The sequence below is a fragment of the Kogia breviceps genome, chromosome 3 (genome assembly GCF_026419965.1).
Source record: "Kogia breviceps isolate mKogBre1 chromosome 3, mKogBre1 haplotype 1, whole genome shotgun sequence".
Lineage (NCBI taxonomy): Eukaryota > Metazoa > Chordata > Mammalia > Artiodactyla > Physeteridae > Kogia > Kogia breviceps.
In genome coordinates, this window is record NC_081312.1 from 148348086 (window position 1) to 148375579 (window position 27494).

The following is a 27494-nucleotide window of genomic DNA, read 5'->3' on the forward strand; positions in this document are numbered from 1 at the left end:
GCCCAAAGAGAGGAAGAGACAGGGAAAGAGCCAGTGGTTGGTGGAGCAGTCAGAATACACACAACGTTATCATTTAGGTTATCATCTTATGTGGGTGTGGTTCACAGCACCACAAAACAATTACAATAGTAACATCAAAGATCACAGATCACCATAACAGATATAACAATAATGAAAAAGTTTCAAATATTGTGAGAATTATCAAAATGTGACACAGAGATGAAGTGAGCAAATCCTGTTGGAAAATGGCGCCAATAGACTTGCCTGAAACAGGGTTGCCACAAACCTTCAATTTGTAAAAAAAGCCATACTGCAAAGTACAATAAAGCAGAGCATGATAAAATGAGGTATGCTTGTATCTGTTAAAAAGCTGCAGCAGGGCCACAGGATGCTTTTTCTCTTTACTTCCAGCCCTACTCAGAATGCACCTTGTGTTCACCCGAGCCGTTCTTTTCTCCTTCCCCCATTTTAGTGTGACCCTCTTTCCCTGCTCTAACCCCTTGGCCTACCTTTCTTCCCATCTATTCCCCCCTTTGCTGCTCCAGGAGATGGCTGGTAGAAGTGGTGGTCACAACACCTCTTTGCCTTCTAAGTAAAGAATTTGTGGTGGGATTGGAAGTGGGGCTCTCTGTTCTGGAAGTGAGGTATAGCTTCCACTCTAAATACATGAATTATGAAGGCATGGAGGTTTGCGGTGGGGGGAGGAAAGGATGTTTCATTACTTCTGTACTCCTTTCATGTCTGGCTCTTTTTCCTTCTGTCACACCAAGATTGCCTGTGTAACTCTACTCTCCAATGTCACTTTCATCTTTCTCTACTTCTGGAAATTATAGACCCTTTTAGAAGATTCTGGGAGCCTCTGGCCAATACCTCTTTTAATCTGCCCTCTTAGAGTATAATGTCTAAGGCCAGGAACATTTATATAACAAAAGTTTATTAAGAAATTGTTAGGCAGGCCCTGTGTTAAGTGCTGAAGAGACAGAGATGAATAAGATACACCCCTCCTCTCAAGGAACCTACGGTCTGCGGAGTGAGATAGGAAAGCAAAGTCATCATTTAGTGGGATAAGGATTCTAGAGGAAGATTGTATGAGGTAATGAGGACATTGAGAACAGAGTGCCAAAGCCTTCTTAGAGAAGGAGGTACTTTAACACAGATGTGAAGAATAAATAGGAGTCTGCTGTCTGAAAGGGGGAGGGATTGTGTTTCAGATGGAGGAAATAGCCAAAGCAAATGTAAGGCAGCAGGGCTTATTCAGGATACTGCAAACCCATAGTTTGGCATGACCAGACAATGGCAGTAGTGATTGAAAATGGAGAGAAAATGAAATGTTTAAGAATATATCCCACTGAGGAGTAATGTTCTATTTCTGAACCTAAGTGGTGGGTATATGGGAGTTCATTATATCACTCTTTCGTTCAACAGATATTTGTGTGTGAGTGTGTGTGTGTGTGTGTGTGTGTGAGTGTGTGTGTGTGTGTGTGTGTGTGTGTGTAATTTCTGGAAGCCCATTATGTGCTTTAGCATAGTAGGAATAGAAAATTCCATAGAATTTTCTACCTCAAAAACATGCCTTAAGGGTTATATGAATTACTTAGTAACCATATGGAGTATCAGTGTTAATGTCAGCGTTCAGAGGAAGGGGTGTTGATGATTTGGGATTTTTATTCTGCTTCAGTTCATAGCCTAGAGGGACACTTAGTTTTTATTACAGGCTTGTTTGAATTGTCACATAAAGCATCCATTTTTTGTGAAATGGTACCCCATTCACAATGGGGTATCAAAAATGAACCAAGCAGATTCCATGTTGCCAAGCTGCTTATGATTTAATAGGGGAGCTAGGAAAGATGTGCACATGTGCTGTATGAAAAGAAAATTACGTGTGTGGGAGTTTGGGGAAGGAGAGAGAATCACATGGGTCAGAGTTTTGGGGATTCGGGGACTGGTCATTTACTGTTAGTGCTGTCAGTCTTGTTCCCGAAGTGTCTGAGGCATCAGAAACAATTACTCTTGGTGCCCACACTTTAGGGTTCCTTGACTGACAAAATGCAAGTTAGCAAAACTTCCAGTGAGTCATCTGCATTAATCAAGGACCTCTTGAGTGTTGTCCTTGTGGTAGGATACAATAAGAAAAATGCCTGCTACCTCCTTACGCACACAGGATGGGTGTAACCCCTGCGAAGCCATGCTAGGCTGAACCAGTGCTGTTTGGTGCCCCTCTCTGCACATACCAGTGCAGGCATGTTCCCTGAACCCACCTTTCCAGAGCTTTCCCATTAGACTCAGTCAGAATTTCCTCATCATAAATTGTATTGTAGAAGGACAGATGGTTTTTATTTTCCTTGAAAGCTACTATGCAACTTAAATCTGTGCTAGCATTCTTTGCTCAGATTTTGACTGTTTCCTTAAGATTTAGCCCATCTCCATTTTTGCCCTTACTCTCCTTTCTAATTAGGGGTACCTTTGAATTGTCATAAATCTTTGATGTGTGTTTATATTTTAGTGTATCTATTCTAAGCCTTTTTCTCTCTTCTTCATCTCCTACAGTTTTTGTGGCTTTAGCCACAGTACCTCAGATCCCAAATCCTTGTTTTTCCTTCTACAGTTTCTACATCAGTGTTTACCCTTTCTTTGCCTACTATTCCATGAATCTCTTCCCTGAGTCTCTGACTTCTACCCCATCTCAGCTGTGCTTTGTGGCTTCAGGAAAAATCCCGAGGTGGGTCTGTGATATTTGCCTTTGCTACCTCTCATCCCCATTCTCCTGACTTTGTTTCCTTCCCTTGTCCTACCTCTGTCTTACATAAAATCAAGACAAATGCCCCACTAACTGTGGGCAAAGAGCTGAGCCAACCTCTAGGGGGCTCAAAGATGGCTTAAGGAGGATGCAGCCTAGTGTAGGAGGTGGACAGATCCATAAATAACTAAAATAAGGTCTGAGGAATCATAAATGAGATATTTGAGGGACTCACAAGGTAACGAGGGGTAAAACTAGAGCAGTGTGAGTAAAAAAGGGAATGGGGAGCATTGCAGGAAAGTCACTCCCTCTATTAACTAGTGGAGACAGCTGGTGACAGAGCTGTTAGGTGACACTGGACCCTCCCTTGTCTTGCTGGGAGCTGTGTCGGGGCTGGTTCACTTTGCCTTGGGTTATCTGTCGCTAACTGCTTCTCTTTTACCAGGTACCTGAGCAGACTCAGTGGGTAGGTGTGTCCAGCCCTATTTCTGATTCCTCCCTGACTCTTGCTGCCACATCCCATTTCTAGGTTTCTCATGGGATCTTGGGACCTTGCCTTCTTGTCTTCCTTCCCAGTCTTCACACTGGATGTGGCTGAACAAGCTTAGTCCTCTTCCTCAGGGCTGCCATGTGTATTTTCACTGGGGGTCTAAGGCGAGAGTGGAAAGTAGGGTTGGAGGTGATAGAGGCAATAGGAAGGGGCATTGTCAAGTTGAGCTTGCTCTCCGTTTCAACATCTAAGTTATATATACCTTCCAAACTGACCCAGTTCTGGTATAGTTGTTTCTGCAGAGCTACCGATCTCATTGGTTAAGATGGAAAAGAGTCATAAAAAGACAGTGGTAATAATAGACTGACTTCTGACCTGTTTCTCTTTGGATACCTTCCCCAGAGACCGAGATAGGATAAAGGGGAAGTTGGTTGTCAGAGTGATGTTTGCTATTTAAATATCTTGTCTCTGGTGAGTGTAAGGGCCTTAGCCTCTGTCTACTATCTGTAAGTGTTGTTAACACCTAGCTCTTGGAAATCTAACCTTTGGCAAAGTACCTACTCATTACTGTGTCCAAAATACTTGTGGAAATCTGAGCTGGAGCTTGCTATTGACAAAACACAAAGGTGCTTCTTTCCAGATTTAGTTGAAAATCTCCTCATGTTTAGAGCAGGTCAACAATGCTTCTACACACTCACCTTGGACTCATTTTGCTTTTCGTGTTTTCATCAGTCAGGGTAGTAGGTTTACTTCATGACTCTGAATCTAATGTTTTACATATCTTTTTTGGAACTAGTAAATCCGTCCAGAGAAAGTTACAGAGATACTGGCTTTCTAAAGTAAGCTTCAGAGTGGAAGCTGTTAGTACACAGAAATGATTATTGAATGAGTAAGATTTTAGTAATATGTACAGATATTACTCAGTTTAACGGACCGTGTGAGGGAAAAGTTATGAAACAAATTTTAGTAACATATTTGACATATAACATTAGCAATCACTTCTTATGGAAGGAGCACTTAGTAACAATCTCAACCTGTACTTATATATTGGTTATGCTTTTCACAAAGTTTCTATGTATATAAGCCTTTGAGATAAACTAGGTGAGTCCTGCTGGCATCCCTCATTTTACAGATACCTGAAATAAAGGCTAAAAGACCAATCTGGTATCCTGGGGTTAGAACCCACAACCTGGTTTAGTACGCTTTCCTCTGCAAACTGTTCAGCCAAAAAGTTTGTATGAATCTGTGATAATAAGAGATAAAGCAAAGAGTAAGTTTTGTTTTTTTTGTTGTTGTTGTTTTGGTTTTGTTTTTGTTTGTTACCATACTCACTTTTATTCAATTTAAGGATTGGCATTCTTTTATTCTGGGATCCTTTCAACAAATACTGAGGGCCCAGCTGTGTACCAGATACACAAGCACTTGATATAGTGTTGAACAAGACAGATATGGAACTTATGTTCTAACAAAGTAAGAAAAATAATAAATAAGTAAACAAGAAATAACATAACAAGAAGTAAATTCAGGTAGTTAGAAGAGCTCTGAAGAAAATAGAGGAAGACTTGTGTTGGTGATATTTTCCTATATGATATATTCCTGAAAATGGACGCCAGGTTTTAGTGTACATATGTTTTAAAGGGAGATTCCTTTCTGAGGAATCCAAGCAATCATAAAACCTCTCTTCATTGTGGTGTTTGGAGGATTCATTCCTGTTCTTTTTCTTCAGAATTGACCTCAAGTCCAAAATTGACTTAAATCCAGAGAGTGTTTAGTTGAGGCTAAAGATGTGCTGTTTCAGGAACTCCTCTTGATACCTCTTTCATGATGTTGAGGCTATGGGAGCCAGTCTTATTGCTGGGCAAATATTCCATTTTTACCATTTTCACTCATCTTTATAAAATAATGAAGACAAAATACTAGGCAACAGTGCTTTCTCAGTTTTTAAAAATTAGCAGCAGAACTTTCTTCAGAGAAAATTCCAGATACCCAGCATGTAAAACAGCTGTGGCTCCTCTGTTCCACACCATAATGATCCCCCACGAATACCTGAGAAATCGCTAAGGCTTTGCAGAACACAGGATGAAAACTACAATAAAAAACTCAAATTTCTAATCTTGTGATAAAAAGATAGCTGTGTGGTGGAACTGGCACAGGCACCACACCAGAGCTTCCAAATCATGTTCTGAAATCCATGAAAGTCCGCATTCAGTGAGAAAATAGATTTATATGTACATTTTCATCTAAAATTACATTTTCAGGTAGCATTTTTTATACAAGGCAAAGTCAAATTTTAAATGAAGCTATTTCTTCAGAGCATACTTCCCCCCATCCCCAGTTTTATTGAGATATAATTGAAATAGTGTACTGTATGAATTTAAGTTGTATGGCATAATGATTTGAATTACATATATTGTGAAATTATTACCACAGTACACATAATGTGGGCATGATGGTACTACTGAGGCCAAAATACTTTTCATCTACTAATTTAAAAGTTAAATTTCATATTAACCAAATTTTATTTTGTTCATAAACTGTTTAATTATAAATAAATCCATGATATGTTTTTTATATCATTATAAAGTAATTGATTTTCTGGTTTAAATTTTTTTTTTCTTTTTGTCTTCTAGTTTGCCAGGGTTTGGATACCTGATCCCGAGGAAGTTTGGAAGTCAGCAGAGTTGCTCAAAGATTATAAGCCAGGAGATAAAGTCCTCCTGCTTCACCTTGAGGATGGAAAGGTAAGAATTTTGCTTTTATTTGTTGTTATTGGCATAAAGTGAAGGAAATTCAAAAGTGTAAATTTGCTGTGACATACTTAACTTCACTAGGAAGTTAAATTTTGAATTAGTATAATATTTTCACCTACTTAATTGATAAAAATAGCAAAATGGCAAGCTCAATTTTCTATCCCAATGGCTTAATGAAAATAGCAGGTACTTTTAAAAATCCATTATTTTGATTTATGAATTTATTATGACCTGGTTTAGATTCACATCTAATCCTCCCAAAGATATTCCTGTTTATCTGTATTTTATTTAGGATACTATTTAAATTATTCACATTAACTAAGAAAGCAACATTTACGGAGCCAGTTTGAGATATGATATTTGCTGGAACTAGATATTTGAAAAATATTTACTTAGAAGCTGTTATATAAAATACTTTGCTAGTGGCCAGAAAAACTTAAAACCAGTTATATCTCTTTCCCATCTGCATTCACTGCAGAGTGGACTCTTAGTTTTACCCTTTTTAATCTCTCCACTGCATTTGACAGGGCATGTCACACTTTTTTCTTAGAAACCTTTGTGACGTTAATTTCCTCTAAACTAGTTATAATCTAGCCAGGGAAATACAGGATATAAAAAGTAGTTCAACACAGCAATATTAAGAGGTCAAAAGATAAGCTTATGATTAACTGCCAAGTGAATAATGCTGTCCTGACCATTAATATATTTTGAGCACTTACTATGTGCTTTATATGCTGTATATGCTGTATACTAAGTGCTTTATATGCTGTAACTCACTTAATCCTCATAACAATCCTGTGCGGTTGGGCTATTATCATTACCACTTTATGGATGAAGAACCTGAGGCTCAGAGAGTTTGGGACTTGCTCAGGGTTATACACGCATTAGGGGATGAAGCTAGGACTTAAAGCCAGGAGATTGCCTTTCTGGTCTGTGCTCATTACCACTCTGCTGTACTGTAAAGACAGTGAGGACTTTAAGATCCCAATAGAGGGAAATATCACTGTGGGCTGCTTCAAGGAAGGCTTCAAAGAAAAGGAAGAATTTTGACTAGATAGAATTTGGATTAACAAAGAGAAGGGAGTAGACTTTGTTCTAAATATATTCAAAATATATTCCAATATATTCCAAATATATTGGAATATATTTTGGAGATAGTGAATATCACAAGTTGACTGGAGCAGAGATTTAGAAAGGTGTGTGTACTAATTCAAGGCTTGTGTGTTAAGGTACCTGCTATATACCATGTTAAGAGGTGGCAAAAGATATGCTCTCTGACATTAGTGTCACGTAAGAGAAGTACATATACTTATGAATAGTGTGACACATGGTATAGTAAATATAAACAAGAAACAAAAATAGAACAGAGTGGGTAGTGGCCAGAGGGACTGGTGAAGGTTAAGGGTCAGAGAGGCATTGTCTAAAGAATGAGTAGACAAGAAGGAGTGCATTTCAGGGATCTAGAAAAGCATGGACAAAGGCCGGGAGGCTTGTACAGTGGTGTGTGTTTGGGGAACTGCACAAGTTCCATGTTGTTGGGATGTGAAGTGAGGGTACAGGACTGGCAAGAGGCTGGAGGTGGGAACCAGATCACAGAGGGCCTGGTGTTCATGCTGAAACTCTTGGACTTCAACTGGTATGCTATGGGGAGTGATTGTAGTGTTTTTAAACAGAAGAAGGGTGCCAGGTTTGTGTTTTAGAAAGGACTCACTGTTGGCAGTATGGAGGATGAATTTTAGGAGAGCAAAACAGAGACAAGGAGATTATTCAGAAAGAAGGCAGGGAAGAATTAGGCCAGATTAGGAGGGCCTTAACTGCCAACTAAGGAATTAATTTATTCAACATTCATTGATCATCCACTCTGTTTGGCACAACGTTAGGTACCTTAGGCTATATTTTCTTCTTTTTTTTTTGGCCATGCATGTGGGATCTTAGTTCCCCAACCAGGGATCAAATCCGTGCCCCCTGCAGTGGAAGGGCAGAGTCTTAACCACTGGACCACCAGGGGAGTCCCTATATTTTCTTATGTTAATTCTCACAGCAATCCTGTAGGTTCACAGGTGGTATTATAACCATTTTCCAAATAAGGAAGCCAAGACATTAAGCAGTCTACCTGAGATCACACAGCCAGAAGTGGCTTTTTTGTATGGCAGGAGCCAATGCAAGGACCAGTCTGCTTTGGAAAAGTTTTATTATTATACCCTAATAAACAGGCAGAGAGAGGTCAAGGGGCAGATTGTAAAAATCTCCTCCCCATTTTGCAGAGTCATTCCAAGCTGATTTGAACATTTGACCTCTATATATCTCTTTAGTATTAACAAAAAAGTCTTTTTACAAAATCAGCTTGTCCCTCTCTGCAATTATATTGCCATTTTTTTTTTCCTTTTCATGTGTCGTGTGTTGTTTGTCCTTAATACATAGTTGAGTAACACTCTCCATGCTTGGCTTGGCCATAAAGCCATATTCCCTTGGCTTTAAAGTGAATAGTACTTCTTAATTTGGGGGCCCAAGCACCTCATTAAAAGTTGAATAAAAACTATGGACTGTGTTTTTTAAAAAATAAACATATATGTATATATTTACACATATGTGCATACACACAAAGTGTTAACACCTAATTTTAGGGGATTCTTGGACCACTCAGGGTTCAGGAGTTCCCAAGTACTTAGCACATACCAGGCATTGTCTCACTTAATTTTTACCACACCCCTATGAGCTACTTCCATAATGCTCATTTTACAAATGAAAGATTTAGGTTAAATAACATACCGAAGACCACAAAAGGAGTAAGTACCAGTTTTAGGATTTGAACCTGTGTTGATCTGGCTCTAGAGCCAAGCTCTTACCACTCTCTTATGCTGTCTGTCACTTATAATAGGTGAAGAGGAAAAAAAAAAGCTTATTTAAAGACTAAAAACTCTGGTCTAGTAACTAGGTAAAAAAAATTCTAGGTTTTGACTTTTCAAAGTGTATTATCAGAAATTGTTAATATGAGTTAATACATCTAATGAAAACATAGTCTCTCCTTATTTTTTTGCCATTTCCACCAGTTTCTGTGGTTTTGAAAGGTGCCAGGGAAAGAATGCATTTAATAGCTGAGAAGCAAATCAGGAATAGGAAATAAGCAAAATGTATGTGCTTGTTTAGGGTTTATTGTCATTATTTATCCAGATGCTATATCTTGTGCATTTTCAGGATTTGGAATATCATCTAGATCCAAAGACGAAGGAACTGCCTCACTTAAGAAACCCTGACATACTTGTGGGTGAAAATGACCTCACAGCCCTCAGCTATCTACATGAGCCTGCTGTACTCCACAATCTCAGAGTCCGCTTTATTGATTCCAAACTTATTTATACATATTGTGGTGAGTGTGCATTGCTGTCTGAGTGAACTGTGAATTCTTTTCTCTAATGGACATGGCCATGGAAATATTGTGCATGGGGACAATTCTTATTTTCTCCCATGTCCCCAGCTCTTTTTTCTCTACTGACTTCTTATCCTTCTTTCACTAATCATTCTCTGCTGAGACCCAGGTCTGGGATTTCCATTCATTTCCTTCTAAGTCTCTTTGCTTGGTGTACCAAACTCAGCACTCAGCATTTCTTCATTACGCTCCTGTTTTGGAAAGGAACAGGTATCTTTTCTTCTTAAAAGAATGTATACCTTTTATATCCTTGATATTTGCTCTTTTTCTTCCCTACCTATTAACTGAATATTTCTTTTTCTCAATTTTCATTTTTCTTCAATTTATTTTTTTCTTGCACATATGCTACCTTCTCAGTGAAACCTTTCCTGTCTGCCCTATCTTTTCTTCTCCTAGGTGTCTATCTTCCTTCTCTGTTTAATTTTCCCCACTTTTCCTTACTACTGTCTAACCTGTGATATATATTTTTCTTACTTATTTTATTGTCTGAATTTCCCTCTAGAATATAAGGTTCACGAGGGCAAAACTTTTTCCTTTTGTTAAAAAATTTTTTATTGAAATGTAATTGATATACAATGTTATATAACTTAAAGGTGTACAGTACAGTGATACACTTTTTGTTGTGTTTTGCTTTTTTTGGCTGCGTTGGGTCTTTGTTGCTACACATGGGCTTTCTCCAGTTGCGGCGAACAGGGGCTACTCTTTTTTTTTTTTTTTTTTTTTTAGGGGCTACTCTTTGTTGTGGTGTGCAGGCTTCTCATTATGGTGGCTTCTCTTCTTGCATAACACGGACTCGAGGCACGAGAGCTTCAGTAGTTGTGGTCCGTGGGCTCAGTTGTTGTGGCTCACAGGCTCTAGAGCACAGTCTCAGTAGTTGTGGCGCATAGGCTTAGTTGCTCCACGGCAAGATCCAGACCAGGGATGGAGCCTGTGTCCCCTGCATTCGCAGGCATATTCTTAACCACTGCGCCACCAGGGAACTCCCCACAATTTTTAAAGGTTATACTCCATTTAGATTTGTCTTTTTGTTTGTTTACTGTTGTAAATATAGCACTTAGAAATGACTTGAAAGGTAGTTGTAGTCAAATAAATATTTGTTGAATGAATGACTTATTAAATTAATATATACTTGCTGTAAAATTTAAGGAAATACCCAAAAAAGTATTAAAAATGAAAAAGAATTACATGTAATTCACCACTGAAAAATAGCCAGTATTATGTTGTCTTATATCCTGTGTGTATATGTGAGGGAGTATAAATAGATATAAAATTGGAATCAGTCTGTATATAGTTTTGTGTCATGTTTTCCTATGACACTTAATATTTTTTATAAACATGATTTGTGGTGGTGGCTCAATAGTCTGTTACGTGGATATAATAATACATATTAAACCACTCTCCCTTTTTTTTTTTTTTTTTTTTTTGCGGTACACGGGCCTCTCACTGTTGTGGCCTTTCCCATTGCGGAGCACAGGCTCCGGACGCGCAGGCTCAGTGGCCATGGCTCACGGGCCCAGCTGCTCCGCGGCATGTGGGATCTTCCCAGACCGGGGCACGAACCCGTGTCCCCTGCATCGGCAGGCGGATTCTCAACCACTGCGCCACCAGGGAAGCCCCACTCTCCCTTTTTAAAAAAAATTATTGAAGTTTAGTTGATTCACGATGTTGTGTTTAGTTTTTGCTATATAGCAAAGTGACTCAGTTGTGTATATATATATATATATATATATATATATATATATATATATATATATATATAAAATTTTTTTTTTCCACGGCACGCGGCCCTCTCACTGTTGTGGCCTCTCCTGCCACGGAGCACAGGCTCCAGACGCGCAGGCTCAGCGGCCACGGCTCACGGGCCCAGCCTCTCCACGACACGTGGGACCCTCCTGGACCGGGGCACGAACCCGCGTCACCTGCATCAGCAGGCGGACTCCCAACCACTGAGCCACCAGGGAAGCCCCGTATATATATATTTTTTCATCCTTTTCCATTAAGGTTTATCACAGGATATTGAATATAGTTTCCTGTGCTATAACTAAACCACTCTCCCTTTACTATAATACTTTGTTTCCACTTTTCACTGTTATGAATAACATTATGATAAACATCTTTATTTTAAAAAAAAAACACCTTTACGTGAATCTGTGATTATTTCATTTGGATAAATTTCTAGAAGTGGAATTTTTGGTTTAAATATTATAAAAATATTTAAAGTCCTTTCAACATTGCCACAGTTTTTATTATTTTAAATCACCTAGTCTAGTTTGTAAATGGTGTTTTAGTTAGGACTAGGTATATCATGAGTTCAGAGGCAAAGGCTATGATATATTTTGACCCTTAACAACTTGTTAGTTCAATATTAACTGAAATTGAATTAGTATTAACTATGATTCTCACTTTACCAAGTTTGATATGCCCATGAGGTATTATTGACTTCTTTTGCTTTTTTTTACCTTTCTCCCCAGGTATAGTCCTAGTAGCTATAAATCCTTATGAACAGCTGCCTATTTATGGAGAAGATATTATTAATGCATATAGTGGTCAGAACATGGGTGATATGGATCCACATATCTTTGCAGTAGCTGAAGAAGCTTACAAGCAAATGGCCAGGTTGGTGGAAGCTCTATTTATTATTTCATGACTTTTATTAGATGTGATAATTTCTTCTTTGCTGAGTCACAGATATTTTAAAATACAGTGAATAACAACTAGTAAATTATTAAATAAACAGGCTTGATTGATTTGTCTCAGATGGCCTGCATTTTTTGTTTTGGCCGTGCCGTACGGCATGTGGGATCTTAGTTCCCTGACCAGGGATCTAACCCACGCCCCTTGCAGTGGAGGTGCAGAGTCTTAACCACTGGACTGCCGGGGAAGTCCCTGGCCTGCATTATTATTAAAATAACCTAACATTTGTAGAAGGACATATGGTTTTTAAAAACTGCCTTTGGAATCTCATTGTAATTCTGTGACCATGCAAGGACAGATGTTATGTTTTACAGATGAGTGGATCAAGGTTTGTAGGTATTAAGTGACCTGCCCAATGTCATTCAGCTAGTGAGTGGCAGACCAGAACTAAAAGGCCTAAGTGCTGAAAGAAATCTGTCTGTATCTGGTGAATTAAATCTCAAGGGAAGTGTGAATTTTAAAGTTAGCAGATGCTGGGGCATCAGTGATCCTGAACAGCATCAGGGAAATGTCTTTGATGTTAATTGGGGAACCCTATTATTTTGAGAGTGGAGAATGGGAGAAAAAAAGCTATTTTCAAGACTAGATTATACTCTTGATAATGTAATGTAAAACTATGCATGCATAGAAAAATAGTCTGACAGGTGAGAAATGGTATCCTAGTGTTGTTTTAATTTACCTTTCTCTAAGTAGGAAAGACTTTGCACTTTTGTACACACATACACATGCACATACCTATTTGTATATTTAATATATATATTAAAAACCATAAGTTCACACTGATACCTCCAAATCTAGTTCAACACCACAATTTTTATTCTTGATTTCTTTTTCCTTCTTTTAACTTTTTTCTTTGACCTTGAAAACCCTGGCTCTCATTATCCATAGTATATTTACTTGTTTGCTCAATCCTGGAATACTCTTTGTATCAGAAATGCTAACCCATACCCCCGTGAAAAGCAAATTTACCACTCAAGTACATTTGCATCCAATTCATTTTGTCTTTAGCCTTATGTAATATAAGGTGCCAGTTTCCAAAGTTACTTAGGTTGGTTCCTTTCTTCTCCACCACTTTATTAATTTATTCAATCACTCTCCCATATATGATCACTTAGATTGTTTTCAACATTTTGCAATTGCAAACAGTGCTGCAGTAAATAACCTTGTGCATATACATTTTTGTATTTGTATTTATTTATTGCTCTTCCGAATTGCTTTTAATGAAGCTATGGCAGCAAAATATACAAAGTGACCCAGATACACAGTGGAGCAAAGGCCTAGATAATTAGATGGTTTTATCCACATCTTGGGGAAAAGGGTGATATGTATGTCTTTGTGAACACTATTTAAAAAATATAAACTCCGCACAATATTCTCCAGGAGCTAGAGCCCAAGAGAACCCATGGCAGGGTCCATCATCCACTGGGACATCAGAGGAAATCTCAGGGGTGGGGACAGTGGTCGGTCGGGGAGGTAGGGAGTTTCTTCAGAGCTGGAAGAGACTGCAACAGTCCCCATCTCTGCTGGGAGTGTCGGGCAATGGCAAGCAGCAATGAGGGAACAGAGTGGGTAGCAGCAGTGTTGGGGAGTTCTTCAATGTCTTGATCACAAATATTTGGTACAGCCCAGTTGGTGATATTGCCAGGGGGCCAGAGAGGTGGAGGGAAACTTCTTGACCACAGGGACAGAGAGTGCACCTCTCTGCTTGAAGAGGGACATGAGGGGTGATGGGGAGCAAAGGTAGATGGAGCAGGGGACTCTCACATTCTTGGCGACCTCAACTGGACCACAGCCACAGCGCCATGATTAGGTTAAACCCAACCACTTTCAGAAGTGGGTGCAGAACCTGATCACTGACAGGCTTTGGAAGTTTAGGTTCATATCTGTTTCAGAGCTTTTTTTTCTACCAATTTGGCATCACTGGAATTCTTGAGCTGGGGTAGAAGGTCTGGTTGAACGTGTCTTCACATCCAAAATTGGTGCTTTTGCTCCAAGCCAGGACCCAGTTGCTCTTGGAACCTGTGGCCCCCATGTCTAGCACAGTGCTGTTTGAGCTGAACATCATGGCCTGGTGACTTGCAACACAATGGTTTGAAAATCAAAATCGGTGTATAAGCAGATGGAGGTGTTACTGGATTTGGGGCCTCTCAGCTAGTACACAGCGGGGTTGGGGTTCTGGATATTTGGCTTCACAGTGTACATGGTCTTGTCCCCAAAGACTAATTTGCCTGCATTGAGTTACACAGTGTTCAGTACTATTGCAGTAACCTTGACTGGCCTTTAAGAAGACAGGTTGGAGGTGGAGCACATTTTTGTATTTTTAGAGATGTAGCTTCAGGTAAGTTACTAAAAGTGGTGTTGGTAGGTCAAAAGGTAGGTATAAATATACTGCCAAATTCCCTCTGGTAGAGTTGTTCTGGTTTTCATTCCTGCCAAAAATGTTCAAGAGTGCCTATTTCCTCATAGCTTTATCAACAGAATGTATAATCTTTGTTTTTAGTTCTTGCCAATTTAATGGTATCTCAATGTTGTTTTCCTCTGCATTTCTTTAAATATGAGTAAGTTCAAACATCTTTTCATATGTTTAAGAGCAGTTCACTTTTTTTCTGTTTGTTTCTTTGTTTATGGGCTGAATTGTCCATTCATGTCTCTTTCCACTTTTCTGTTGTGTTTTTGTTTCTTTGATCCTCAATTTTAAGAGTTAAAAATATATATATATTAGGTATATTAGCCCTTAACCTGTGTTATATACTGCAAATACTTCCCCCAGTTTGATTTTGTTTATGATCCTTTTCCATACAAATGTATTAATCTATTTTTGAATTGCTGTGGATTTTGAGTCATTGCTAGAAAACCTTTCCCTGCACCAAGGTAAAAGAGAATTTAATCTTTTCTTCTAGTCCTTGTATTGTTTTATAATTTACCTTTGGATCACTGATCCCATTGAAGTTTATAGTTTTGAATTATGAGAGATATGGATCTAAATTTATCTTTTTTCTAAATGGCTACCCAGTTATCTTAGCATCACTTATTAAGAAGCCCATCTTTGCCCCAGTTATTTGAGATGCCATCTAAAATTCATCATATCCTAAATTTTCTTATGTTCTTAGGTCAATTTCTTGGCTCTGTTCTTTCCACTTTCTTTATTCATGTCCCAGTACCACACTGCTTTGATTATAGTGGCTTTATAGTATGTCTTAGTGTCTGATACCATTAAACCCCCTCATAGTTTGTCTTTTTCATTATTTTCCTGGCTATCCTTAGATGTTTGTTTTTACATACATAAGTTGATGACATTGTCCAACTCCATAAAGAAGCTGTCTTTTGAGTAATAACATGATGGAAAGGAGAAAGCAAGCTGTTCAGATATCTGGGGGAAGAATTTTCCAGACAAAGAGATTAGCAATTGCAGGGACCATACAAAGCCTTGAGGACTATTATAGCAAATTTGACTTTTTCTCTAAGTGCGGGTTTCGAGCAGAGGAATGGCATGATCTGGCAGCTGTGTTAAAAATTGATGATAGATACCAAAAATGTATATCCTGAATCTAATCATGAGGAAACTCAGAAAAACTGAAAATGAGATGCATACTACAAAATAACTCTATATACGCTTCAAAATTAGCAAGGTCAAAAAGTCAAAGAAAGACTGAGGAACTATTCCTTATTAAAGGAGATAGAGGAAACATGCCAATTAAATGTGGTGAATATTTGGAATTGAATCCTTGATGATGGGGGAGAGAAGGTAACTTTGTAGGGGGCATTGCTGGATGATTGATAAAATTGGAATATAGGCTGTGGATTAAACAATACTGTTATATCAATATTACATTTTCTGATTTTGATCACTATCAGTATGAAAGAGCAATGTCATTGTTCTTAGGAAATATACTTTAAAATACGTAGGAGTCATCATGTCTATAACCTATTCCCAAATGTTTCAGAAAATATCAGAATAAGAGAAACAGAGACATTTATTAAACAAATGAGCAAAACCTAAACAACTTGTGAATCTGAATAAAGTATATACAGGAGTTCATTTTACTATTTCTGCAATTTTCTGTAAGTTTGAAATCATATCAAAAGTAAAGCTAGGGAAAAAAAAAAACCCAAACCAAAGGACAGAATGTAATGGTGACAAATGGTCGAATCCACGAGACTAGTTAGGAGGATTTTGCATTGATCCAAGCAAGAGCTAATAATCTAATTAAGGAGAATATAATTGGAGATGGTTAGAAGTGGATCGATTCTGGATAAATTTTTAAGGTAGAATGTACCAAGAATGTACCAAGGCTTGCTTATGTGGGGGTATGAGAGAAAAAGAGAAGTCAGGGATGGCAGCAAATTATTTGATCTGAGCACCTAAAAGGCTGGAGTTGCTGTTTACTGAGATGGAGAGATTGCAGGCAGAGCAGGTTGTGCATGTGGGGTGGGAGGGCTGGAGGAGGAAGGGGGTGGAGTTCTGTTTCAGATCTTTAAGGTTGAAATGGCATTTTCAACATCTATCCTCAAAGCAAAGCTGACACGAGTGATTCTTCCCCAGTAGATACATGTCCAGTGACAGTAGTGTATAATCAGGATCCTTGACTCATGAGTTGTTTCTGAAGATGCCCCTTATAGAGAAAAGCGCCCCTTCATAGACTAGCCTGTTAATTTTAACAGTCGCATTGGCTTACAGAGGAGAAAAACTCAGTGGGCTGCTGTATCTGTTTGTCTTCTTATATTTCTGTTTCACCATTTTTGCCTCACATTCTTGCCAGTCTTTTCTCATGCTGAAGCTCATTGCTCTCTGATAACTAAATCACAATATTATATTCCTTAAAACATCAGCGTTTTGGTTTTTTTTTCTTTTTGTTTCCTTAAAACCAAGTAATATTGATTGCTTTGATTTGTTATTTTTTTCCTCCCTTGTTAATGGTAGAGCAAATAAATTTGATCGATTGTTTCATTTATGAGTTTTCTTGAAATAAATTAGAGAGTTATATTCATAACCTTAGTGTAATGGAAAAGATATCTATACTAGTCACAGCTCCATCAATAAGTAACTATATAAGCTTAAACCTTCTGGTCTCCCAGGGCCTCAGTTTGATCACCTATAAAATAGAACACTTGCACTAGATGGTCTAGCTTTACATTTAAGGCATTCTGTTGTACACACTTGTTACCTTTCAGTTTCATGGGCATTAATGCATAAGTCTTTTACTCTTTCTAGTGGAGGGCAGACTATGATAAGGAGCTTGTAGCAAAGCAGAAAGAGCATAGTATAGACTTTTCCTCTGGAAACTAAGAGATGTGGAGTATAACAACCCAACTCTGCTCTAACCTTGGATAAGCCATCTGACCTCTCTGTGTTATTGTTTGCCCCAATGAAGAAAAGATAGTATTTATCATGCTTACTTCAGAGGTGAAAATTACATTAGATGATAAACATAAAAAGCACTTTGAAAAACACTATTTAAATATAAGCTGTTACTGTCATCACGGTCTTCATCATCATGGAGTCCCATGTCTGCATTCTCTTTCTGTTCATTTTAGCCTCTCATCGGGTTTTATTCTTCCTGACTCTCTTGCTAGACTTTTCCTTAGGGTGGCCCCTTCTTGCATTTGTTTAGGCAGATTCTGAATGCTTCAGTCTTCTAAGGTCCATTGGCCAAGTGGCTGCTGGCTGTTATAGATTATAAAATCTCTCCTGTTGCCAGCTGTGACTCACCTGCCATGTGGTACCAAGTATTCCTACTTAGGCAAGTAGACATGCTACCTGATAAGGAATTTTATGTATGATATATAAAGATGAATTAACTTCTATTAATTAGCAGCTACCATGTTTAGAGGTATACTATGTGCCAAGCATGATGTCAGGCGTGTAACCTCTAATTTTCATTACACCCTTGGGAGCAGACATCATCACCCCTGCTTTACAAATGAGGAGACTGAGGAAAGTAACTTTCAGACTATCATGCTAATAAATAGTATCTGGGAGCTGAGATATGAATCAAGCTCTGAGGCTACAGAGCCTTTCTTCCTTGTTGTTTAATTTTCTTACTTCCAACTATATGACCCTATTCTAACACAATATTATCACAGTATTAATCTATTCCCTCAGATTAACTAACATTGCATACTTTTATAGAATATCCTTCTCCATGCTCCATTATGTGCCTGGTTTCTATTTATTCTTCATGATCCCACTCAAGTTTTACTTTGAGACCACCTCAGTTCCTGATAAATGATTCCTCTTCAGAATTCTTTACTATATGAATTTGGGACTTACTGAGAACTATCTACCCAATAAGTTTGTAGTAGGAATAAAGTACAGTAAGTATATGAGTCTATAAAAGTTACAAACAAATAAAATTGGCTATTTCTGAGAGAAAGACAAATACCATATGATATCACTTATATGTGGAATCTAAAATATGACACAAATGAACTTATCTATGAAACAGAAACAGAATCATAGACATAGAGAACAGACTGGTGGTTGCCAAGGGGGAGGGGGTTGGGGGAGGGAGTGAGTGGGAGGTTGAGGTTAGCAGCTGTAAGCTTTTACATATAGGATAGATAAATAACAGGGTCCTACCGTATAGCACAGGGCACTATACTCAATACCCTATGATAAACCATAATGGAAAAGAATATTAAAAAAAGAATATGTATAACTGGAAAAAATTGGCTATTTCTGTTATGGAATCTTTATATTAATTTCATAGGCTCTATACTGATGAAACAGAAAAGTCAGATTGACATGAGAAGATCTGATAGTCATGTGACAGACTTCTCAGCAGGAATTTGGTATATCTCCAGGAAATGCTTATTTTCATTTCCTGAATAATCTCTCTGCCTCTCTAGCACAGCTTTCATCAGTGTGCCAGCACAGTCTTACGGTAAATATTTATACTTAAAAACTAATACTACACATTGTCTTGTGAACTTATTGTCTAGTATCCACTTTAGAGTGTAAATCTTTTCTTCTTGGGATTGATCAAGAGCAGAAATCTTGGAGAAACAGAGCTGAGCAGCTTGAGGTTTGACAAGTGATAAAAATGTAGAAAAACTTAGCACCTCTCTAATAAGAGAAATAAGGATTAGAGTCTCAAGTGAAAGCCACATCACAGTAAACACACAATGTTGGAAGAAAGCATTATATTACACTAACTTAATAATTTTCCTTTTTAGCAAGGGATCAGATAAAGGAGAAACAATTAGATTGAGTGCCTGCAAGAAAATAAAACTCTAGATTTTGTTTCATGAGAAGATGTTCACTTATAAGCTAAAAATTAGACCTAGGTGCTTGTACACTTAACCAAAGTACATAGCAACACCCAGTGGATGGTTATGAGAGAGTCAACATTGAGGTGTGTGGATATAGTAAAATGGGTCCTGCATGAGTCAGGTCTGAGGCTGGCATTACTTAGTTTCCTCATTAACAACCTGGATGTGAATGGAAAGTATGCTCATTAAGTTTGCAGAGGACAAGATGATGGTCTTGGAAAATATGAGCACCATAACCTAGAGAGATTACATTTTTAATGGGTAAAGTTCAGAAGGAAAATGTATGAAATAATATACCTGATATGAAATGAATCTTACTAGATATCATCTAAGGAAAGGCTGGACAAACCAAATAGATATATAGATAGAAGGAAAATAGACTCAAGTGTAACATCTCTCTCTTTCATCAACCCAGAGTGGATAGTATATCCTTGAATAATTTATTTCCTGGGGTTTCATGTACCTCTCCATAGTTTAATTCCTATTGCCTTTTTCCCATACAACTTAGTTTTCTCCTAATTATCGTATAAGAGTCAATTCAGGCATCACCTTCTCTAGAAAGCATTTCCTGACAGCTCTCCCTCACATCTTCCACTAGTTCTATACCCCTTCTCCATGCTTTCATAATATCCTGGATAGACCTCTTTTCTTGTAATTACTCCACTGTATTTAAACTGTACTTTTCAGTCTCTGTCAATAGGCTATGACCCTAGAGTCTTTTATCTTCATAAAGTGTTTGGCATATTGTGGCTACTCATTACATATTTGTTGCATGAATGAATGAAGCAGTATTTTTAGGTAGTGGCTTTTCGTTCACATTATAGCCTCTGGAAGCAACATTGACTGAAACAGGCCACAAGAGTTCACCTCTACTTCAGGGCACCCAGTACCCAGGCTATTTAGGATCATTGCAGGGGCCCTTGAGAGGACTGGCCAAGCCATAAATCATAAGTTTTCAGTTCCTGCATCCTTAGGATGCTCCAGACTGATCTGTCCTTGATGAAGAGTGGTGACTCTCTGTTCCTTAACTTGGTTTTCTCAGGTCCTTGAAGTGATATCTACATCCCAAAAGGAAAAGAAGGTTCTTATAAGGACGAGACACATGAAGGATTGTGAATAGTGGCTGACCAGCTAATCAAAATTTTGAAGAATAATAAATTATTATTTACATAGATGTAACAATCTAAAGCTTACAGCTCAAATAAATAGAGTAGGGTAGACTCTGATATTCACATTAAAACCATAAAATTTTTTATCTTTGGTGTTTATGTCTATTTTCTCCACATCTCTATTATACTTTTCTTGTTTTTCCCCTTGCATGTCTTTATTATGTATTACCCTTCTCCCTTCTGTGTCTCTAGTTGGCTCCCCACTTCTACTTGTCTCTGCTCTTGTCTCTTTTTGGCATTTCTTCCTGTGGCCACATATAACTGAAAAACATTTTAAAGACAACTGTACTTACATTATAAAGATTTCTGTTTCCTGTTCTTAATTTAAAAGCAGGGGGATGGAATTTACATTTTTTCTCTTTGTAGCCCTTTATTGATTTTGGCCATCTCAGATTCAGGGGTCCTACGGAGAAGAAATGTTTGCCCATTTCAAGTACAGCCCTTCAAGCCCATCTGAGCATCTGTAAGCCTGTCCTGTTCCAATTGTACTTGAGTTTACCTGGCTTAGACTGCAGGCTATGGCCCATCCAACATCTGAAAAATCAACTCCGGAGTTAGTTTAACTTTTAAGTTATAGTACTTTAGAATTGAGAAAGACTTTAGATGCTATTTAATCTTAAAAATGAGGGAAACTGTGACCCAGAGAGGGTATGCAGTTGCTCACAGTCATGAAATTGGTAAATGACAGATCAAAGACCAGAGCCTGATTCAGAGAAATTTATGTAATGGAAAAGTCATACTTATTTATATATTGGAATGCTCTACTGGGCTTCAAGAAGAAGGGAAGCCTCTGCCAAAGTCAGGGAAATGTAATAAATAATAAAGTCCCTTAAAAATTGTTGGTCATATGGACCCAGGATCATAAATCCTGGAAGTGAAAATGTATCTGGTATGTGCTTGACATCAATGTGTATAAGTGTGTATTTGTACACATCTGTGTGATTCATTTGAATAATCCTCAACCTTATCTCCTTTAACAGTTCTCGTCTTCCCCATGGTATAGGAAAGGGCTACTACATAATGAATGCTTCTTTTTTGTTGGTGTAACATTTTGTCATAAAAACTTTAAATAGTATTTAAAAGGCAGTACAGTTTAGGATAGCAGTTCCCACTAATAATTCCTTTTCATCAGACTAGGGGAAGCCTCTTCACCTTGTTCATTATTGGAAGGAATGCTGGGAGAATTTTGTCAAGGTAGCTATCACACTGGGTGTAGTGACAGAACTGATCATGCAGGAATTAGGAAGAGATCATTTTTCTAGTTATATTTTGGAAGGGAATCCAAAGACTGCTGGTACTGTCCTTGATTAATGTATCAAAGACATCAATTTGGATAACATTAAAATACTCTAAATGATGAAAAAAAAAGGACATTGGCCCCACAATGAGAACTGTTTGGCGTTTTTTTATTGGTTTTGAGTGATTTATCTTGAAATCAGGCATGTAAGAACAGAGGCAGTGGGAATATCCAGTTGAGTCTAGAAGTTCAAATAAAAAGGGAATGAGATAGTATGAGGTTCAAGGATGTTTTATAAAAATGAGGGTTACATGCAAGCTTTTACTATAAGTATTAAACATTCCTTGTGTCACCTAGGTCCTCCTGATTTTCCCCGCAGTATGGGAGTCAGAGCATCTGAACAGGCTGCTTACAGGTGCTGGTAGTGTGATGTGAATGTACTTAATCAGGCCTGAGTTGGGTACTCCTATTGTATTTTTCAAAGTTTGTAAAATAATACAGTGACCACCCTTTCTCAACGAAAAAACAACCTTTACCGTAGAAAAATCTTTCTACTTTGGAAACTTATTGCAGGTACTTTTGATTCTATCACTTTGGTGTCTCTTAAACCCATCTGCCTCTCAGTCATGGCCACCACAGTCTTTGTTCAGACTTTCATACCTTTTCATCTGGACCCCTGCCACCTATATCCACATTGCTGCCAGAGCGTTTTTACTAATTAGATTGTTTATTTTCTGTTTACAACCCTGCAGTAGCACTCCATGACCTTTAGGTAAACTTCAGATTCCTTAACATTTCATGTAAGATCTTTATGATCCATTTCTCATTAACTTCTGCAACCTTATCTGTCATCACTTCATGTTCTAGTCAAATTAAATTTTCTGATGTTTCCTAATTTCTCATGCATCTGAGCCTTCATTTATGTTATCTCCTTTCCCTGGAATGTTTCCTTCCTAACTTCCTTTTCCCTTGCTTGCTTTCTCTTACTCATCTTTCTAGACTTTGCTGAGGTATCATCTCCAGGGTGCCTTCCCTGATCACCTCTTCCTCCTCTCGATACCCCATCCCATGTATTATAATCTTTAATTATTAGTTTGTCTTTCCTCTCAGACCCTCAACCACTTGAGGATGTAGATCATGGCTTTTTAAACTTGTATCCCTAGTATTTAGCACAATGTTTGGCACGTAGTAGGTGTTTGCTAAATGTTTGTTGGATAAATAAATTTCTTTTAAAAGATAAAAATATCGTCTTCTATAGTGAAATGACCTCGTAATCTTGTGGCCTAAAAACCTTTGAACTCATCCTGTTTCTACATAAATTAAGGGCAAAAATGATACTACCTTTATGTACTTGTTCAGTTAATTTGATGGATTGAAGCTGACTGCTGGTTTCATCTCAGGAAGTGGAAGTTTCCTGCTTCTTTCCCAGTCGAAATCGTAGCCAAAGCAGATTTATTCCTAGGCTAGGTTGGTTATTAAAGTTTTATTTACGTATAATCAATACACATTTACTGAGCACTTGTGATGTTGTCAGACTCTGGACTAGTTGCTGGATACTAACGATATGGTGACATAGGTCCTCATCCTCAAAGAAATGATAGTCTTATGAGCAAGTTCCTCACCTAGAGTTTTGAGTCACTGTATGAATGAATTAAAGATGTAATAGTAGATAGTCTTTGTTTTTTAAATTAATTAATTTATTTATTTAGCTGCATTGGTTCTTCATTGCTGCACGCAGGCTTTCTCTAGTTGCAGCAAGCGGGGGCTACTCTTTGATGAGCGGGCTTCTCATTGCGGTGGCTTCTCTTGTTGCAGAGCACGGGCTCTAGGCGTGCGGGCTTCAGTAGTTGTGGCTCATGGGCTGAGTAGTTGTGGTTCATGGGCTCTAGAGAGCCGGCTCAGTAGTTGTGGTGCATGGGCTTCGTTGCTCCGCGGCATGTGGGATCTTCCCGGGCCAGGGCTCGAACCTGTGTCCCCTGCATTGGCAGGCGGATTCTTAACCACTGTGCCACCAGGGAAGTCCAGTTGGTAGTCTTTGAGCTCTAATATATTTGAATGAATCAGCCAACAAATGAACCATTTCTTCTCTGGTAATGAGGGTACATTAATAAGAGCTGGAGTTTGTGGGAGACACTACGGACAGTTAGCTAGTAGATAATTTTCTTTTTAATTAAGTAGTATTTTCTTCTAAATTTGTTTGCTGTAACTCCTATCTCTTCTAAAGGTGGTTGACAACAGTACTATAATAGACCAAAATAATTCTCTAGGAATAAAGTGTGCTTGAGATATGTACACACAAAAAATTCAGAGACTCTTACAGATTCATCCTTAGATGTGATGCTCTCTAATTTAATGCCTGACATTTCTTCTCCCTCTCTGTTCATTGTTAATTTATAAGTAGTTGTTTTTATTAGGAAATGTCATTCTTAGGTTCCTTCCCACATTTTTGCATGTGTGAACCAGCAGGAACTCACCATGGCTCATTGATGAGAACATGGAGAAAATAATGTTAATCACATTCAAAAGTGAGCAGCACTGTCAGCTACTCTTCTTTGTTTTACAGAGATGAACGAAATCAGTCCATCATTGTAAGTGGAGAGTCTGGGGCAGGAAAAACAGTTTCAGCTAAGTATGCCATGCGATACTTTGCAACTGTAAGTGGTTCCGCCAGTGAAGCCAATGTTGAGGAAAAGGTGTTGGCATCCAACCCCATCATGGAGGTAAGGCAGAGGCAGCCATGGCCTTCTTACTATATTCTCTCATTAAGAAACAGGCTCAAAAAATGGATTGATACAGCACATGTCAGAAAGTCTAGGATCTCTCAACCAGTAATAGTAGGAAAATACTTTGCTGGATGTTAGTGAGAGATCTAGGAAGAGTAAAAATTCAGTAAGGTAAACATTTTGAGTAAAGTCTAGCTATAGAGGAATCTACTTTATTCCATAAACCTGCATTTTTAACCTACCATTGGATCGTTGCCTCCAAGGAGCTGGCAATGGCACTTCATTTCCTCAAGTTTCTTTTCTCCCAGTTAATTGACCTGTATCTATTGCTAAGTTTTTACATTTTTCCAGATATGAACTATAAACTTAAATCATAATCTTGAAAGCATTTTTCTGTTTGTTTCTGTCAAGCATATCACACAGCTTTAGTTTAGAAAAAGAAATTCAATAATATAAATTCTTGGAAAAGGAAGATCTATGAAAGGATATCCTTTCAAAAGTGGACTACGTATACAAAGTAGACATGCTCATGCCAAAGAAAACAGACTTTTTTGTGTCAGAATTTGAGTATTTTAGGATTTGTAATTAGAGAATATGATTTTAGGAAAGTTACATTTTTGTAAGTATTCCCATTAAATGGAGAATATAAGTCTCAATAAATGGAGAGAAATTACTTTGGACATGCAGAAACAAACCTTTCTTAATAAAAACCCAAGTCAACATTCTTTATTCCTGTTTTTTTCCTTTGTCAAGCCTTACATGTCACCCAAACACAGATGGCGTTTAGAACTGGCTTGGTGCACCTGTGGTGCAAGTGGTTTTTGCACTGATCGGTCCAGAGGTAATTGAGCCTGGTGTGCAGTGCTGTGTGTGACACTTCAGAATAGTATGCTGTGACCCCTTGCCCACAGGGCTGCCCTCTAGTGCAGCATGACTTCTGTTCTTGGGATTAAGAAAATAAGAGATGCTGGGGAAGTTAAGAGCCTCCTGGGCTGGGTGAGCACTGGAAATGTTTTCTGAAATAGCACAGACAGGAAAAAACAGATGCTTATGCCAAAAGAGAGTAGTAAAGATTTTAAGCAAATATTAAGATTTTGAAAGAATTTAAGCTACAGATATAGTGGTGGATCCCACTTGTGTTAATATTGCGAAAATATAATCTGTATAGCCAGTTTCTGATTTTGGTTCAGAAAACAACAGGGCTTTGCTTTCTACCATTATTTTGACTGTTTTTGATCATAACAACAAATTCTTGGTATTTGGCAGTAGTTTAGGCCGTTCTTAGTCCCTAATGTTAGAAGATCCCAGAGTGTTGATTATGAACGCATCAAGAAATCCCATTTCTCCTAGGCCTAGACCATATAATAACATAACTCTGGAATACGTCAAGTTGAATGAACTATTTTATGACCTTGCTATAGTCTCTTTCAAAAACTAGCTATACTGTGTTTTCTACAACACAGATTTGAGTTGTGTTAGTAGGTGTGATATTAAGAATTTGGAATGACTACAGATACTACTTTTTAATATGCAGTTATAAGGAATGTACCCTGTTTGCTAGGATGAACAAAAAAAGATAAAGACAGCAGTTATACTTTAAAAAAAATTAATTTATGAAAAAAATTTTTTTAAAGACAGTAGTTATACTTAGCTACTTCACGGTGTATTATTGTTTAGTTTCTCTGCTGGAATTTGGATTTAGAAAATTTGTTAAAGAGAGAACTAATTTTCAACAGCTACAAATGAGGCCATCCCAACTTGAAAGATTAAAATGGAATGTAGGGCTGAAGAATGGTGACAAAGGGATTCCAGTTACAGGAAGAAAATATAGGTAGAATATTGAATATGTGGCCAAGAAAATTTGTAGCTTTTAAACCTGCCTCAAGATTATGTCTTTATATCAGAGCCGTTTACTGTGATGTCAAGAAAGGAGTGTCTGGGTCTCCAGTGATCACGAGCATCCCACACCTTGAACATCACAGCCCAGGGGCTTATGGGATTTGCACATTATCCTTTAGAAAGCAAGCTCCTCATCCTCGGCATAGGCTCCTTTTGCAAAATACGAACAATGTACAGTGAAATAAATGATTCCCTTTTACTCAATTTTATGACATTTTCTTTTTCATCCTTTTTTCCTAGACATTTTCATCCTAAGATGGGGACAGGGAAGATGTTGGGGGCACACTGGGTCTTTTTTTAAAAACTTTAATTAATACATTTATTTTGGGCTGCGTTAGGTCTTTGTTGCTGTGCGCAGGCTTTCTTTAGTTGCGGTGAGCGGGGCCTACTCTTCGTTGCGGTGTGCGGGCTACTCATTGCGGTGGCTTCTCTCGTTGCAGAGCACGGGCTCTAGGCATGCGGGCTTCAGTAGTTGTGGCTCGTGGGCTCAGTAGTTGTGGCTCGCGGGCTCTAGAGCGCAGGCGCAATAGTTGTGGCGCACGGGCTTAGTTGCTCCACGGCATGTGGGATCTTCCCAGACCAGGGATCAAACCCATGTCCCCTGCATTGGCAGGTGGATTCTTAACCTCTGCGCCACCAGGGAAGGCCCCACACTGGGTCTTAATAGTTCTATTTCCTCTTCAATAACTGTAGTTGAAGATTTTCACCTCCATTTAGTAAAGAAGAATAATTCATTCAACATTTCGCTGAAATCAGTAGTAAAATGAAGACCACAAAACTTCTTTCCTTTAACAATTTCTTGCTGATTGAAATGAAAATAGCATTGGGAGGCTGTTATAAATATAGTACTTATAAGGCAGAGGGAGCAATTAGGGGGAATGAACAAAATAAATGAATAAATGAATAAACTTCGTTTACATGCAGAACCTTCTTTCCATATTGGGTTAAAGGCTTAGAATCATAGAGTTTTATTTTTGAAAGGGACCCTAGAGCTCATCTATTCCAGTCAGTTTACGCCTGGGGACACTAATGCTCCTCAGAGGATTAAATGATGGCAAGTTAGTGGTAGGGCCTGGTGTGCTACCCAGGCCTTCAG

The 27494-nt window shown here is 38.2% G+C and overlaps 1 protein-coding gene across 1 annotated transcript in view; it reads left to right on the forward strand.

Moving 5' to 3' along the window:
• The window catches only part of MYO5A (myosin VA), a 201027-nt gene that overhangs the window by 67269 nt on the left and 106264 nt on the right, over positions 1-27494 (forward strand). Inside the window, exons 2-5 of the mRNA XM_059056163.2 lie at positions 5858-5968; positions 9173-9344; positions 11876-12020; positions 24340-24496. Of these exons, the coding sequence (XP_058912146.1) occupies positions 5858-5968; positions 9173-9344; positions 11876-12020; positions 24340-24496 (585 nt within the window). The remainder of the gene's footprint in view (positions 1-5857; positions 5969-9172; positions 9345-11875; positions 12021-24339; positions 24497-27494) is intronic.